This window comes from Apteryx mantelli, chromosome 6, assembly GCF_036417845.1.
Source record: "Apteryx mantelli isolate bAptMan1 chromosome 6, bAptMan1.hap1, whole genome shotgun sequence".
In the NCBI taxonomy this organism is placed as follows: Eukaryota; Metazoa; Chordata; class Aves; order Apterygiformes; family Apterygidae; genus Apteryx; species Apteryx mantelli.
The window spans coordinates 30,117,013-30,135,020 of record NC_089983.1 but is presented as its reverse complement, the minus strand read 5'-3'; the positions used below and the strand labels follow the sequence as shown (position 1 = coordinate 30,135,020).

The 18,008-nt window shown below is 39.6% G+C and overlaps 1 protein-coding gene across 5 annotated transcripts in view; it reads right to left on the bottom strand.

Annotated features, from left to right (window-relative positions):
- The window catches only part of GRB14 (growth factor receptor bound protein 14), a 67,455-nt gene extending 57,002 nt beyond the window's left edge, over positions 1 to 10,453 (bottom strand). For 2 of the 5 annotated variants that reach the window (XR_010884591.1, XM_067299118.1), the window contains exons 1-2: positions 10,319 to 10,452; positions 8,368 to 8,500 (exon numbers count right to left, since the gene is read on the bottom strand). Coding sequence is in view for 4 of the 5 variants with exons in the window: in XM_067299118.1 (XP_067155219.1) it covers positions 8,368 to 8,500; positions 10,319 to 10,383 (198 nt within the window). In the remaining variant the exon portion in view is untranslated. Of the gene's footprint in view, positions 1 to 8,367; positions 8,501 to 10,318 lie in introns of all 5 variants that reach the window. The other 3 variants (XM_067299119.1, XM_067299120.1, XM_067299117.1) reach the window with 3 other exon arrangements.
- Between the last annotated feature and the right edge of the window lie 7,555 nt (positions 10,454 to 18,008).

Sequence of the window (18,008 nt, the reverse complement as noted above, 5' to 3'; positions counted from 1 at the left end):
AGTTTCAACAGTTGTCAAGGTCTTATCTGAACAGAAATAATAACTTTCAGGACATAGGAATGCAAGAATCCAAGGATACGTTAAGAACGACACTAAAACTTCTAATAGAAATTGGCTGTTAACTGAAGAATGGAGCTGAAACTCAGATCAAACACTAGGATAACAATGTTTTATTATGATAAAATCCGAAGATTTCTGATCATCTTATGCCAGTTGCTATATCATAAAACTTATGGATATATATATTTGGTACTTTCTCCATTCATTGCACAGCTTTTAATTCAAATTAGGCAGAAGTTGTAAACCTTGACAATCATCATGCAAATTAGTCAATAAGAAACTTCTAAGTTGTCAGCGTTACCAAACTGGTAGCATTTGAGGTAATTTAACTATTCATCACCAACTACTTTCATCTCATTCAATATTAAGCAACTGTTAAATTGCTTATGTTATAAAATTAGCAGAATATGAAAAACAGAAGGTTCATGAGATGACAGAGCAGACCAGAACACGAACACAAAAGTTTTTATAAAACCGAAAAAAAAGAAAATAGAGGAAAAACAAAAGAAATACACAAGCACTGAAAGCACAGCCTCATTTTTATTTGGCTGAAAATGAAAACTGCTGTTGCAACAAAAAAAGGATGTTGACCGATGTCATCACTTCTCACACACATGCAAACACAAACATGCAAGTTTAGAATTAAAAGTTTAAAAACATTGTCATTTAAGTTTTTGAAGATAGTGAAAAACAATCTTTCTGGAAATAGAAAAGCTCTCAATACTTTGGGAGTAGTATTGCTTCAAAAAAGCAATGGAAGCAGGGTCTTCTATTTTAGTAATGCCTTTAAACAACAAACCACGTATTTTTTTCAATATGCATAATAATGATAATCTAGAATAAATAAACCAAGATACTATAGAAAACTACCAGTGTTACCAAACACTGCTTGCGACTAACCTAAACTGTGTGCCCCTCAAAATCAGATGGGAACATTATCTGCTTTGATAGTGTTCAGACAGTGCTCCATAAAGAGAAATGTCATTAGTGTTCTGTTGTTACAATATTATAGTCTTGCATCCCACCCAGTGGTATCAATTACTGACAACACTACCAGAACACTATCAGAAGAAACCTGGAAAAAGATCTGTCAATAAGGGATTTATCTAATCATAGATCTGTCTATGGCAGTCATGGAGCTGCTACAAAATGATCTAAACATCTCAGTTCTCCAATCTAACTGTACACAAATGCACCCATTCCTGGGAACAATTACAAGCAAGAACAACATTAGCATTCATCACATCTCCTTCCCTCCTGAAAATTATGAAGATTCAGGCTCCACTGGTCAGAGGTCAATGCTTTTAAGCCAAAGTCAATAAAACCAAGTTATCAGAAGTGTCTCAGCAACTTTAAAGCAGAAGTTTCCTACACTTCCAGTTGGCTTCAACTGCAGAGTCTCTTGCATATTCAAAGAAACTGAGTCTGTTTCTTATCACTGCTTTAGCTACTTTGTAACTACATAGTACCAAGGAGATACCCAGGGAAGAAAATACCAGACAGTGAACTTGGAATTAAAGAGATCAATACTAAGGCACTGCTTTTTAGAGAACCAGATTTCCAAATTTACAGAGAAGGCTTTCTACACAAAGACTTGATCTACTGCAGTGTACCGGAAGTTCCTTCTTTTAAATATAAGTTTCCAAATGGGACAGAAAAGGCAGCTTCTAGTGCTGAAAAAACAGTCCTGATACAAAAGATAAGACATTATGGTTTTGACCCTCAGGCTGATGAAGCCCAAAAGAATAATCAAAACCAAAAGAATGATCAAAAACATTCTTATTTGACAAACATGGGCAAAAAAACTACCAATCTTTCATACAATTGGTAATTTTTCAGTTTTATATAGCTACAAAGAGGAAAAATTTAAGCTTGATGTTTGCCTGATGTAGATGAATTGAAATAAGAGTTTGTAGAGGCAATACCTCAGTAACCAGAAAAGTTAGAGTGACCTTGTTTGTTTGTTCATTAGAAAGAAAAATAAAGACATGCTATTTTTGTAAAGTTAGAATGTTTGGATTGTTTGCTTGGCTTGTTTTTGGACAGTAACAAAGTACAAGGTTAATTTGTAATAACTTTCAGGGCTGACGTGAAGTCTGACAGAAAGCAATTTGTCTTCTATCTGTGAAGGACACTAATGAATGAACCAATGCAGAGAAGATAAAATACAATACAAAAAAAAAAAAAAAAGACACCAACAGGTGATTATTCAGAAGTTTCCCCAGCTCCCCAGGTTGATGTTTCAGACAGTTTCTGCTAGGCCCCCTGATCAGGTAACATTCTTTATTGCTAAAATCAGAAATTGTTGAACTCTGCCTCCTGATTTTTGCCTATGTAAACCTGTGACCTTTTGTCATAGTTTTATTGTGTCTGGTCAAAGCATATGGGTACATGCATTAAAACAGCAAGTGTTAATAGGACTCTAACTAATTTTACTCTAATATAATAGCAATAAATCTTTCCTTGGTGGGAGGGAAAAACCACTTGAATGAAGAGCACAGCATGGAAACTACTTGTAGAGCAAAAAACCCACCCTCTGAGCCACAGTCTAATTGAACTCATATTAGAATCTGCAAGTAAAAATCTTGTGCTCGTCCAGTTGGTTCTGTGCAGGATGTTTTTTCTGTTTATCTGTAAACTGGTTGGAAAGACTGTTAGAAAAAAAATTTTCCCTCTCCCTTCTTTCTCCCAAACTCAAAGTCTTTTTTGTGCAATTTAAAGAGGAAAGACATGGGAGAAACAGATATATGTGTAGGAGCTGGATGTAAAAAAATTGAGAACTGATAAAGGAGGAGGTGTGCGATCCTCTCAAGTCTGGAAAGAAATCTGGGAAGAAACAGGCAGACTGGAATGATAAAGTAAATTTAACTAATGCATCTTTTGGTTGGGAAAGATATTACAGCCCTGAGGCAGTCAAAAACAGCACAACTCCCGGCGTCACGCTATTTAAACAGAAGTTTCTAGACCTCATTAGATCAAATAAAAACATTTGAAACCAAATGTATTAAAGTAATGATGGGTACGTAAGGCATGACCTTCCAGAACTAATCAATTCAGGGAGTTCAGACACAGTTTGTGCACAGCGAGGTAGGTGGAACAGACAGAGGAGAGGAGATGGAAAGGTCTTGCCACTTTGCCTCTCCTTACTATGAGGATGGATTTTTTCCCTCCACTGCCCAAAACAAATTAGAGGCTATGCCATACTTTTTATTGTAAGAACAAACCTGTGTTCAATTATTGTTCACTTGACAGCTCCACTAAAGCTAAAGAAAAGGAACATGAGAAAGAGCTCCTGTCCTTCAAAAGTTGAAAATGGAAGTAGAAAATGGCTACATAGAGGATACACCGCCACAAATTAGACCTTGTCCACACACAGTTTGTATATACCAATGTAATTATGTTAGTAAACACTCATTTATTGCCCACAATAAAGCTTGACTTAGCACAACAACAGAAAATAAAAGTTTATCGTGACTCTTAAAATAAGTTCTAAAAGCATTAAATGATCAAGATTAGTTAATATTATAAATCACATATTCCAGAATAACATACCAGCAAGTACTTGCTTGGAAATTCATGAATTCTTACATTTCAATAAAAATCCTTTCAGTTTTGCACTGCTTAAAAGTCAAGAGAAAACAGATATTTCAGTCAAAAATCTGTCATTTGTATCTGTCATAAGTATCGGATACTTAGCAATTTATGCCTGCTAATAAGATTATTTGTACAATTATGAAGTTTCAAGTGGGTGCGCTAGAAGACCTTGAACTACAGCCGTAACAAACATAAATGGCACTCCTGTTATAACAGTCAATGCTCAGTATTAATCATAAATTTTGAAGGATAAACATTTACAGAAATGTCTGCACTATGCCATAAAGCTCTTCTCAGTTGTTCTTTGCCAAAGAGCTTTACATTAAAATCTTTGTTAAGGCAAGAGAAGTTCAACTACAATCAAATATGTATTTAAGGTTTCCTTATACAACTGATTTCCTGGAAAGAACATTGTGGGAGTATATTTAGATTTTAAATGATAAAAATATCTCCTTGTTTAGAACATCACGAAAGACAAAAAAGCAAAGATAACATTCCAAAGAGTTGAGTGTTCTTCACCTTGAGATTCACTTGAGATTTATTTTTGCACTTCTAATTGGATTTAAAGAAACAAGGCACTAATTACCTTGAACTACTTTTGCAATGAAACACTTTTTGGCTTATCCTTGAGCATGGAAAGAACTGTCACTCCAGTGCAAATGATTCTTGCTTTGTTATCATGAAAACTGTTAAAAACTAAGCTTTAAAAACTACAGTAACCTGTATGTAGTTCATTTGACTAAAGAAAATGGAAACTACACTAAAGAACATAAAATTAGAATCTGCTCTCTGACAATTAGCATTTTATTCCACTAATATCCATTTTGTTAGTAATTAGAGACAGAAGTACTAGTCATTCTTTTTGGAAATTAAAATAATTAATGCACAAAATATTTTATATATTCAGTTCCTTGTCACTTCTTTGAGAACACAAACTCCAAAACATAATTATATTTTCCACGCATGACTTCACATACTACATCTAATAACAGCAAGTGATTGAATCTTCAGAGGAAGGCAACATTTCCCACCATGCAGCTGGTTGACTGTGCAGTGCTGGACATGAGGGGAACTTTTTTTTGGCCTTTGCAGATGCAAGTCTTTCATCCTGGAGCATATAATCCAGTTTATCTGAATATCCATAAGTATAATATCATTTATGCCAGAAGTACCCAACCCTCCTACATTTCTTCCAAGGATATTGAACTTGATGATTTCTTACAGAATGGATTACACAATCCACAAAGTAGAGAAAATTAAATACGTAAGCCCTTCTCCAAGTTCCACCTTCCTGAACACAGGTGTGATACTGTAACATCAGCTCCAGTGGATCCCCTCCATGAAACGTTCCATTGAGAACAGGTCAGTTGAGCCACAAGTCTGCACATTCTCAACATGCTCAATGCTTATTTCTTCTTTCCCTTCTCCCAGCTCCCAGTCCTCCCTCTAGGAGAACAAAACTTGTCATTATGCTGACTGCATACTATTACTTCTCATTTTCATCCCCATAACTTCCCCCCACCTCCTTTTATTAAATTAAAAAAAAAAATAGTCAAGGCTTCCTCTTACACAAAAGTTTGTTCAAATCACCGATTCCACGTTAGGATTATGAGTCTGTAAGGATGTAACACAAAACTTTTCTGAACTGCAGGAGGAAAAAGGAGACTGACAGCTGTGTTGACGAGGCAGACAGAGCAATGTTCAGACACTGATGTCCTACTTCCCAAGCGCAGAGGCAACCAACCATTCTGCTACATGGTATACCAACTGGCTTTTATAAGCTCATTTCCAGTACGTTAGCCCCATAAACAGACATCCTGTTCAAACAGCATGTTCAGTGTTTCAAGAGGCTTATGATAAAAGATCGTCAGAAGACAGTAAGAACTTCAGCTTAGAAAACCAAGAGTTCAAAATACTGTTAATATTCTACTCAGAAAAAGAAAGGTATTGAAGATCTTCCACCTTTCAGACATCACAAGTGCCATGAATATGAGCTGTAACATCACAAATAGAAGGTATGTATTTCTGACAATTTCTTTTTTTTCTGGAAGCAGAAAAGTTTTCCGTAGATAAAAATAAAACAGAAGAGGCAAAATTCTTTCATTTCTTTTAGAAACACCTATCTTGATAATAGTTATCTATGGGGCACAAGTAGAAACTCATTCTGCAATTTTTTTTTTATTATTATGCCCGAAGTTAAAAGCAGAACAGAAAAAGAAACTAAATCAAAAAGAGAGCACTCTAGAAGAAGAGTCATTGAAAACATATGCAGATCATCAAAACGGCAGCAGAAAAAAATTCTGGCAGCTGTCAACACTCTATACAAAAAAAAAAAAAGAGTGCTTAAGTATAGCTTGTTTCTCTTAAGAGTTAAGAAGTTATCAACAGTAATATCCATTACCTTCAGGCTTATATTCAAAGAAGGGTTTGTGTATGGATTACGTATTTGCAGACAGACCTCATACAAAGTAGGCAAAACAAGAATGTACCACGGAAATACCTCATTTCCAAGCAGAACCTCCACAGCCAACTGTGGGAAGTCATAGCCAGATTCCTCCCCTTCTTTGCATACCTGCTTAACATTCCCTCATTCTCCTTTTTAAACCTAAGTAATTTTATAAAAATATTAGAGGACTTAAACCTGATATCAAAAGATACAAGTTTGACTCAGACCATTAAGCCCATTTCGCCTTAATCTTTAATAACTTTAGAGTAAGAACAAAAGAACAGCCATGCTGAGTCTGACAAAAGGTCTACCTAGCCCAGTACCATGTCTCCAGCAGTGGCCATAACAGTTAGCTAGGAAAAAGACTTTTGGACAAAAAACATGGTCTTGTTAAAATGCCTCCTGAAAATAACAGAAAGACCTCTCACAGTTTTTCTGGTCTCTGGAAACTGGATCAGGCCCTCCATTGATACTATTATTACTTTAGTTCACTTCAGTAGGTAAAACAGTTTTTCTTAAACTAACTGATCCTGCTTTTACTGAAGAGCACTACATTCCTTAACAGAAAACCAGAAGAAAAGGAAGGATTGGGAGCAGAAGTTGTACAGAAGGTAGAACAAGAGCCTTTATAAAGAAACAGAAGTGAAATCAGTGAAGCTACGAACTTCAGCTTCTTCTGAGAGACTGAAGCTTACATTTAGCTGACTTAACTGATCAAGTCAGTCAGTGATTTTAAACACAATGGACCATAAAAGCAAAGAGTTGACCTTTGTGTGTTAAATCATGCTTGGGAAATCCGTTCCCAGTTGCAAGCACAAAGATAAAAACAGTAAGTGCAATTTAAACAAGCAAAATAAGTAATTTGAACTAATTTTTAAAATGTGACTTCTAGCCCTTATGTTTGCAAAGATAATGTTACCAATTCAGTGTTTTTCGTGCCCCTGAGGAAAGATAATCAATGCTTCTACCTTCCCCAGGCATGAAGTTAGCATGATTTTACCCCACTGCATTAGCAGGGTTTAGATACAAGCTGACCAGAATTATTTCAAATTAGTTTTGCTGTTGCAGGAAAGAACTAAAAGCAGTAATAGTCCAGAAAGACACCATAGCTATTTTTAGAGAATATGCAAAACACAGCAAAGTAGAAGGCTTAAATTAGTGGAGTTTTCCAAACAGGTACCTGTTTTTCCACAGGAGGAAAAAAAAAAAAATCCTCACTAATGTGCCAACCCAGAAATTTGCTAATAAAGCCTCTAGCATCTATTCTTCATAGCAGGTGCACAAGAACAGCCATAGCTCATCAGCTTCAGAAAAGTTAATACAACTGCAAGAAACTTCAGCTTCCACACAATTTCTTGATGCAAATCTAAACACTGAATAAGCAGCAGCACTGTAAGTTCTTACACCTCCAATATCACACTTAAAACTGTTTAAACACAGATCTCGCAGACCACCAGAAAAGAGAATGTGAAGGAGGTAGTACCCTTAATCCCACATGTGTTCCTTGTCAAAATTCTTTACAGTCTCAAAAAAGAAAGAGAAATGAGACAGGTCAGCTTTTAATGAGTGAAACAGATCTTCAAGAACAGTAATTTCCATTAATTGGAAACTCGTCCTTTTTAACCTCTACCCCTGCTCAGGACAACAAACACACTGCATGTGAACAGAACTAAGAAAAAATACTGCTAAGTCTGTCTTTGCATTCAGAATTTCCCTTGGCTTATAGCTGAATATATTTATTGTTTATTATTTATATTTTATATAAACACAGTAACATCAGCTATAGACCTATATACACACATGCATACAAAATACAGCCATGTGCATCTGCTCCTTACCCATTAATTTCTTTTTTCTTCAATTGTACTAGCAAAATTAGATCTTCACATAAAAGCAGCTGCTCGCTGACCGTTAAAACCTTCCGTGCAATAGCACTGATGACAATAATTGGAGGTGGGGAGGAAGGGAAGAAAAATAAATTAATTTTTCATCTAAGGATGCAAGGTACTGCCTGCCTGTGGTTCCACTTCATCAGAACAAGTTATACAGTCACACATAGACTCTCTGAAAGAACAGTCACATCTTCAGTCACAGATCCCGAAACCTCATTTTCCATCATCGCTGATGATCTCCAGAGAAAATTTCACCCAATAATGGAAATAAGGTATATCTTTATTAGAAGAATATTTTAATAGGTAACTGAGGCTTTCTTCAAGCCTTCATGAAACCAATTTAATATTTTTCAAATAATAATTTATAAATCTTACCTGTTTTTTTCTTGAAGTTGCCTTGGGCAACAGGCTGGCTGACAAAACTGATGCAAATGGAGAGCAACACAGCTCAGGAAACGGATTTGGAATTGATGGGATCTCCAAAATATTGGCATCTTTCTTTTTTCTCCTATTTCAACAAAATACATAAAATATCAAGGCATAATTACAACTGCTGTTAAAATTGCAATAACCAACTATAATGCACTAATACCACAATACTTGCAGGTTGCAGCAATTAGCTTTTTTGTGCAGTTATTTTTTTAATCAGTAGCCTGAATCTATTAACACACAGTGCTTAATACTACTTGAAAGCAATCCAAATATTCAGCTCTGGATATAAAGTTGTTTGAATATGTGCAAGTCTTTGCAGAGTAAGAGCATGGATATATTTATATTGGCTCCCAAAGACATTAGTAAATATTTTGTTGCCCCTCTGTTCAAGCCAGTTCCTATGTATACATATTACAACAGTGGATGCATATAACTTCTCAGGAATACTTCCCAAATACATCACAACTGTATGTTAAGCAAATGCACACTCTCCCCTCCCCCCGAATCAGGAGTCAAAGTGACCGACAAGCCAAAATAGTGCAAAGCAATACACTCATTTATCTCTTTAATTGCTTTTGTACTTGACCCTCCATAGCTCCTTTATTAAATAAAGGTCTCAGTATAAGATGTCTGCGGCTACGTAAACCTATTTGTGTTGCAAATGTTACCAAGCAGCATTTGCACGAGTCGTGAAGATAATCCCCACTGTATTTGCTAAAGAGCTCAGTTAGGCACTGTTTTAAAGTATCATAGTAATAATGTGGTCGTTTTGGATGCTGTGTACATTACAGTGCACAATTTTCTCACATGTAAAATATAAAACAGCACTTTGTCTACTGGATTTCATTTAGGGAGCAGCACCCAAAGCACCGCAAGTATTTGAGTCGGCCAAAATACTTTTAGTTTTTTCTACATACATGAGCTGATGGCTCCAAGATTAATATTTAACTTTATTACCTTCATCATTGTCGTTCTAGGTTTCACATGCTATTTGGTATGATAAAAGTGTTGAAAACCTCAGAATAAGGTAATGATGCAGAAGGAAGCTGGAAATCCTCACAGAACAACCATTTGAGGAGAAATTTAGTGCTAAGGAGGAGTGAAAAATACTGCGTGCAGCATTTTAAGATTTCCTAAACTTCGGTCTACCGAAACTGATCAGGCACTTCATAAAAAGCCTAGCTCACTGCTTCCTTCACTAAAAAGCCAATCAATACCTTTAAGAATAGCCTAACAGGTAAAAGATAGATGGTACACAGCAATTACGGCAGCATCGCTAACGGTGCAGCAGCTTAGCTGCCCAGCGCTGCGAGAAAGCTCCTGCACTAAGGTGATGGTGGCTCGGCGCGGTTTGACAAGGTAGGACAGGCAACGTCGTCTCTTTTCGCCTCAAACTGGGAAACCACTAAAAAAGGAAAAGGTGGAAGGAAAAAAAAAAAAGCGAGACACATCCGCAGCAGCAGATGTTCCACATAAAACCCCTTTCACTGGCACTACTCCATGGAACAACTTTTTAACGTATGATTTAGGGGCTGAAAGCTTGGACTTTCTGCTGCGTTTAACTTTCCTGCCCGCGCGGTGTCATGTGTTTCAATGCGCAGTTCGCCACTTGCCGCGCCGCGAAACAACTTTCTAATTACGGTCAGCCCCGGGCCGCCGCCGCTCGCCGCTCCCGGGGCAGCGCCCGGCCCCGCCGCCCTGGGGCTGCTGCGGCGCCGCGGCGGGCAGCGGACCACGCGCCCCGCTGGCATTTCGCGGCGCCCCCTCCCGCAACCGCCGTGCCGCGCCGTCCCGTCCCGTCCCGCGGCGCCGGCACCGAGCCCGGGCCGCCGGCGCGCACCTCGACGGCAGCGCAGGGCGCCGGCGCGGGCGCCCGCCCCCGCTCCGGCCTTACCTGTCGGGCGGCGGCAGGGCCCCCCCGGGCGGCGCCAGGCAGGGGGAGCGCCCCGGCGCGGCCATCGGCGGCGGCCAAGTGCCGGCTGCGCGGGAGCCCGCACGGGAGGCACGGCGCTGCCGGGCGGAGGCTGCTCGCCGCTCCCGCTGCGGAGGAGGGGGGAGGCGGCGGCGAGGGCGTAAGCGCCGCCCGGGCTGCAAGCGGCACCGAGCGCCTTCCCGGCGCACGTGCGCGGGCGGCGGGGGCGGGCGGCCGCCGAGCCCGCCGGCTCCGCGCTGCCTCCCGGCGCCGCCGCCGGGCCGCGACGGGGAGGCAGCGCGGGGCGGGCGGGCGAGGGGCGAAGCCGTGGCCTCCCGCCGCCCCCCTCGGGCGGGCAGGGGGGAGCGGCCCCGCCGCCCCGCGCCCTCGCAGCAGGGCGCCGCGGCGGCCCCTCGCCGCCCGCCCCAGCAGGTGACCTGCGCCGGGCCGCCCTGCCGCGCCCGCTCCCGGGCCCGGGTCCCGGCGGCACCCGGCCCGCCTGGGGTGTCGCGCCGGCTTCGCAGGAGGTGCGGCCGGCGCGGGGCTGCGCGAGGGGCGCGCGCCGCCGCGCCGCGCCGCTCCCCTCCGCTCCGCTCCTCAGGCAGCGCCCCTCCCTGGCGGCCCGCGCAGCAGGCCGCAACGGCTGTAACGGCCGCAACGGCCTGCGCCGCCCAGGCCCCGGCCCCGGGGCGCTGCCCCGCCGCGTGGCTCGGCCCCGGCGCCTGAAGGAGAGGTAACGTTTCCCTCTCCTGACGGGGCTTGCTTTCACCCTCTGAGTGACTCTCCGGGCAGCACCGCCGCCGCGCACAGCTTTCTGAGCGCCTTACCAATCATTAACTAGGCTGCCCAGTCCCTCCGTGAGGCCAGGCATTGATGATTATGCCCCGGAGAAATAAGGAATGAACAAAGCTGGGGAAAAATAAAAAATAAAAACAGCTGTGTGCCAAACAGCCGGCCGGTGGAAACGCTGGGTTGCCAGCGCAGCCGAGGCGTGGGTGCGCAGCTGACGCCGGAGCGCAGGGCGCAGAGGTTAACTGCGCTTCGGGCTCCTGCGCGGCAGCCTGGCCTGCTGCTGCCCTGGCGCCTGGGCACAAGGTCCCGCGCGGCAGCTCCCCGCCGCTCCTACCGCTCTTCATCCTGCTACAACTGCCCAGCCACGGTACGGCACCAAGCGGAGAGGGTAGAATCATGACTGAAAACAGTGCAAGTCAATGAGTTAAGCCTAGCCCAGCCGCTGGTTAAAAACAGCCGTTTGTAAACACCTTCTGATAGGACTCGGCTTACTCAGAGACAGTAACTGGGATTTTAGACTACTGAGAATACAGAATGTTTTGGGATAAATGTGTTTCGCTGTTTTCTTGAACCCACTGAAGAAATCCTCACACAGAAGCCAAAATTTCAATTATAGAGAAAGATTTTTCTAAAATAGAAGCAACGCTCATGGTTTTAATTTTGGCTGAGTTACTGATGATTTTGCAGGACATTTATTTTCAATGAAAACTAAGGATTCCTTGTCCTCTAAACAGTTCATTCTCTGTTATACTGACAGCTGAAGAGTGCGAGTTGATTAAGAATTCTTACAGAGACTGGCAAACATATCTGGAATTTCATAGTGTCTGATGATTGATTAGATTTATTCATTGCTTGCTAACAGCTATCTTTTTACACATTTGCACAGGCCAGACCACTGATTTTTGTCTAATTGATTCACTGGCATAAATCTGTCTCATTAAACTTTCTTCAAAAGAATAGAAGGAAGGAAAAATGGTGTATGTGTTCTAGGTAGAAAACTAGGGTGAGGAACAGACAAGAACCTTCAAGTGGCAATTGTATGCTGATACGAATCAGCATTAAAAAGTTCAGCCATGAAAAGAAAATATATTTTGACTTTTCACCCCATCTGTGCAAGTTGTTCCATAGCTGTAACCTGACATACATGGTACATTTTTGTGTCTTTAGCTTAGTCATGTAATTGTTTTAAAATGGCAAGCAAGTAAAAACCGCATTTAGTAGGAATATTAGCAAATAAGTACACGTATATTTCAACATAACTTTGCTAGGATTCTAATGAGTCATGACAGCAAAAAAGAGTCACTTGTAGGAAAGATCAAAAAAAAATTAATGCCATTATAATTTCACTTGAATGTAATAATTAACAAATTTAAGAAAAGAATTGGCTTAAAATTTTTATTTTTTCTACTTCTCATAGCCTGTTCCAATGCTTGTTGCTTACAGTGCCTTGTATGGGAGTAGCAGTATATCAGAAAATACAGTCACCAGAAAACTGAGGCACAGAAAGATCGAAGTGATTGTTCCAGTGCAGCATAGGAAACTGCATATTTGAGAATGTGAAACTACCTGACTACCATCTCTCTCCTTTCAAACAACTGAAAGGGTAAGGAAGATTGACTGAGCTTGACTAAAGATATCTGAGAGCATTTGACCTAGACTCTGTTCAAGAGTAACCTTTTTTAACTCTTTCTTTGAACCAGTACAAACTCTCAGTAGTCTCTGAACAATTAAAAATGCTGGGATTAGAATGACAGCAGATTTCTGATAAGTCCTGAAATCAGAATATATGTTGAACTATTACTTGGCTTCATTTTTATCATGAATACACCTAAGCTGCCTAGACTGTTTTTTGATACTTGTTATGCTTCTGCAGCACAACAGTCCTCATTCTAAGACTTACATTTCCCTAAAACTAAATTTCTGGGCATTCTTCAGTCCCCAACTCAGTAGATGTGTTTCTTCTTTTAATTTAAAATCTTCATTGACCCTAGTCAGGCCCAGATGTTTATCAAGTAAAATTAAAAATACACACTGAAAAAAAAAACAACCAACAGATTCAAGCTATTCAGTATGCACTGCACTTTCAGAAAAAATTAAGCTTTCTAGTTCTCAAAAGCCTGTGCATTATTTAGAACCACAGCACTTGATTAATATGACAAAATTCTGCTTTTAATTAGAGTAAACTTTCACAGTTATTTCTGACAAAATGAAGGTTTCAAAAATCCAAACTGTCTGTGATTATTCCTGACAACCATGGTGGACGGGGTTGTTTGATGTTTTATTGCACCCTTCCATACATCCCCCCTATTTTAATCAAGGTATTTTTGAAGAGGGTTTTGTATGTATAATGGTTTGACCGTAAAAAGCTTCACTATAATTTTTTAAAGATAGGTACACTAATAGAAATAATAACATATCTTTACACCACTTTATATCATAGTCACAATAACATAGAAAAGAATTATCACCACTGAAGTACTAGACAGAGCAAGGCACAGAAATAGTGTCTCCATTACAAGGCTATAACCAGCCCAAATCTTTTCTCTCCCAATTCAATATTTTCTCTAACAAGCACCCTAAAGTAAATTACATCAAATGTAATCACACAGAGGATCATCTTTAAAAAAAATTTGTGGTTTGTCTAGTAAAAAAGGCATACCCCAAAATATAGAGGCCTGCATTTTGTAGTTTATGTGTATTTATTATATCAATATACTTAGAATATGCTGAACACATTAACTTTCTTTATGGTCCCAACACAATGAACATCATTGCTCCTCCTTGGGCATTTTCAAACGTCAATTTTTAACTTTAAAAACTGACCCATCTGCTTGGGCAGTGCTTCAAGAGAGACAGATTTATCATATGAACATCAGTAGAGATATCACTAGCTAATTTCTTGGCAGTAGTGGATAACTCTCTGAAAATTATTTGTGGTTGGTTATTTTGTGAGGAGTTTTGCGTATTAACATAGCTTATATTGAACATAAGTTTGGAATTACTGTTAAAATGTGTGTCTTTTATTGGAGATAGAGAAAAATTTCTGAGGAATTAAATTAGTACGGCCACTCTCAATAGTTTCCAGAAGCTGCTATTCAACCTGATCTGAAGCTCCCTCTGCATGTATTTGCATAAACCACAGCACAGTATCACTGTGGTGCTTCCTGTGACTTAATTTTCCTCTTTTTCGCTTGCTATCAAGAAGCAGACTGCACTAGTATTTTCTGTTGTTGTTTGGGTTGGGTTTTGGATTGTTTTCCCCTCAAAAAGCATGTGTACTTTAGTGTACCTTCATAAGAAACGTGCATACAGGGATGGATGTTACTAGCTTTGACAACAGTGATTGCTATTTCCATAGTAAGTTTTGTGATTCTCTGTGAAAGCTTTGTCCTCAGACCAGAACGTCCCCCTGCTGGAATTTTCCCTTGGACTTTAATACAAAAACAGAATTAAATTCTATGCAGGGTTTTGAGAATATGAATGATACTCTTTGAGCCAATCAAATCGAAACAAGAGCTTATGATTTCTGAAAGGGGTCTTTGTAGCTAAAAACAAATAATTAGGTTCAGCGTAGGGTTGACTGGGTGGCATGTAAGATCTGTGAGATGCAGGTCAGGCAACGTGAGATACTGGCTTCTGCTGCCTCACTCTAAGGCTGTATGAACTTGATCATTTGGCAGTGTCTATAATGAACTGTATATTGGGTGATGTGATCTGCATTGGCCAGCCTTCAGCTTCTTTAGGGCATAAAGTTCATTCCTAATAGAGAACTGCTGTAGTCCAGGGTGAATATTTATGGATGGATTATGGACATATGCATGGGTTAATCAGTGCCTAGGTCTTCAGCTAATGGGTCTAAATCTGCTAGACTAGAGGCAGTCTTCTGATGAATGAACCGCATGTTGCTGTGGTTATTTGTGGAAGTTCATTGCCAAGTCTTAGGGAATTTGAACTGACTTAACAGTGTCAAATATTTGTAATAGTGGTATTGTATTGGAGGGAAATTAATGCATTTACCTGCTCTTTTTACACTTTGTCTGCATTCAGCTGAAGTCACTTGCATTCAGTCCTGATAAAGCTATCATAAAGTCATAAAGAAACATTGAAGGTAATACTAAGTATGTACATCTCCAGAACACTTAAATTTGTGCACAAGCACCATTAGATCCAACAATGTGTCATTCTTATCTAGTCCCAGCATTTTTAGGTAGTTCAAATGCAGCAAGTTTCCATGAATCCAACTTAGTCCCTTGTAAATACTGTGATAATTAATGCTTATCAGTTACTCTGAAATAACTAATATGGAGAGTGGATAACTTTAAACATCACGTAACTGATAAAATATCTCGTTAAATTAAAGCGTGATGTTTCACAACAGCACAGAGCTGCTGATACCTTTTGCCACCATTTTTCTGGAACACCACCAAAGAACATCATACAAAGATTATCATTCAGAATATTGCACACAGACATACCATTATTGTGGAGGGAAGAGTGTAGGTGACTATGCTATCCAGTGCTCCCTGTGTTCATCCAGAGCATGGAAGTTCAGTTTCCATAATATGTGAGCTGTTGGGAAGACAGATTCAAGAACCTTTAACACCAGTCATTTTGTGCAGGGGAAAACAAAATACAAACATTAAGAAAACAAGGAATGTAGAGTGAAAATGAGACTTCACAAACACAGCCATGCCACTCTTAAGTCTCAGTCATTTCTGAGCTGCTGCCAAGGATGCCGAAGCAGTAGTCTCATAACAGAGCACAGTAAGAGTCTCCTGATAGGAGCAAAGAGGAAGGCAGATGGGAAGTTATTTTGGCAAAAAGTAAGTAACATCTCTGGTCAGACCCAAGTAAGATAGGATTCCACTTCTGTTACCAACAGCTATCTGCCTGAGACGGAGTGTAAAGTTGACAAATGAAATTTAAAGACAAAATGAATTCTGTATTTTGAAAAATTGATATAGAGCAATTCAGTTGCCTAAACATAGGCATCTAGTACCAGTTTAGACACCCTAAAGAAGGGCATAGGTTTTCTGTTGGTCCAGCATCGAATCTGACAGCCCAGAGTGGATGTTTCAGATATCCTTGGACATTGAAATGGCACTGTACTTAGGTGTCTAAGTATTAAAGTATTAAAGTCTAATAACTTCAGACACATTGCATTGCAAAATTGGGGTTTTGTAGCTTTCATTATTTCAGATCTAAGAAGACAGGAAGTAATCCCTCCATATATTTTTTCTCTAATTCTGGGAAAAAATATAATAAAATTAAAATCTGATTGTATACATGTCTGCATGCACGTGAGGGGAAGATGAATTTTTCTCTTCTGAAATCACTAGAATAACAGCCCATATTTTCACCCCCAAATTTGGACTGGCCCTGATGCAACAAAGCAATTTCCAAATCAGTCTACCTGTGCATATGAAATGTAGAATGCCTTGAAAAATGGGCTCTGAAATGGAAAGCACCAGTGAACCTTAATAATGGAGTCATTACGTTCCTCCCAAATGACAGAAAGTAAAACAAACAAATGCTTATCTGGCCAGATGGAATTCCTAAGGTACTACCACCTTGAGATAACATATCTGCCACCATTTTAATACATCACCTTTTAGGACATTTAGTACTCTTTGGAATGAATTAATCCTGCAGAGTTTACACAGAGAAAGGGCATTTGCTCTTTCTCAAGAGTTTTTCCAAGAAATCTATATCCAGGGAATGCAGTATTCAATAAACCTTTGAAAAAGCAACCTATTGTTCATATTTTAAAAGCATAGTGCTGACTACTTGGAAGTTATCATATTAAAAGGTTATTAATGCAAATGTCTGTAATTCAGGAACCCTTTCTAACTAACAATGACAATCTCAGCACTTATTATGAACCTAATTACCACAACATCAGTGCACCTAATATTTTAATGTATTTATTCCCTTCATATGGATGAGTAAATGTTTGCATGTTTATGTGCCTGAATGTCTTTAAAAATTAACCCTACATGGGTATTCAAAATACTTGGCTCTAGACATTAGACCAAGCTGGATTAGTGATTTAACATAAAGGCCCTGCATTTCCATGGAGAGAGATGGAAGACTCTAGAGGTCAGCTAAAAACACCTAAGGCTTTTAGCACTGAGACCTGTCCCCAGCAGAAGTCATCTTTGTTTCCTCTGACTACACTGGAAATCTAGGGAGAACTGCCTTCTGACTTAAGTATCTCGGTTAGATGTCGAAAATTAGACAATATGTAATTAATTTGCTAAGTGATTTTCTCAAGATCTAATGGAATTCATGGCTGAGCAAGGAATGTAAACTCTGAGTCCAAAATTAGTATTTTAAGAATCAGGCCATCCTTCTTTGCAACTATAATGAAGGTTCCTTGCTTCTAAAAATAAAGCAGATAAAAGGTATTAATACTGAAGTACTCCTGACAATGAGTCGGCTTTAAATCTGGCCCAAAATGTGATTTATTCTCCTATGACCTGGAGAAAAAAATGTACCTTTTCCTTTGATTTCATGTTTATTAAAGCTGTGCTGTGGAGTTGTTTAGTAGCCACTCCATTTTAAAAGTGATTTTTTTCTAATACTCCTGATTTTACCACGAGAAATAGAATGATTTCGTAAGACTGAACATTCAAATCTAAGACTGAACCATTCTAGTCCACTTTTATATATTTATGAAGGAGACATTAAACAAGACGTGAATAATAACATACAACATAGTTCCAGACAATTGTCTTTCTCACCATGGCACTCTAAACTTTACTAAAAAGTCTTACAAAAATTTTCCCTTGGGATGAAAAATTGAGAAAAATGCTGGCTACTGAACAACGTCATAAATAATTTGCACCTGACTTCCAAGAAATTTAACATCCAATATATC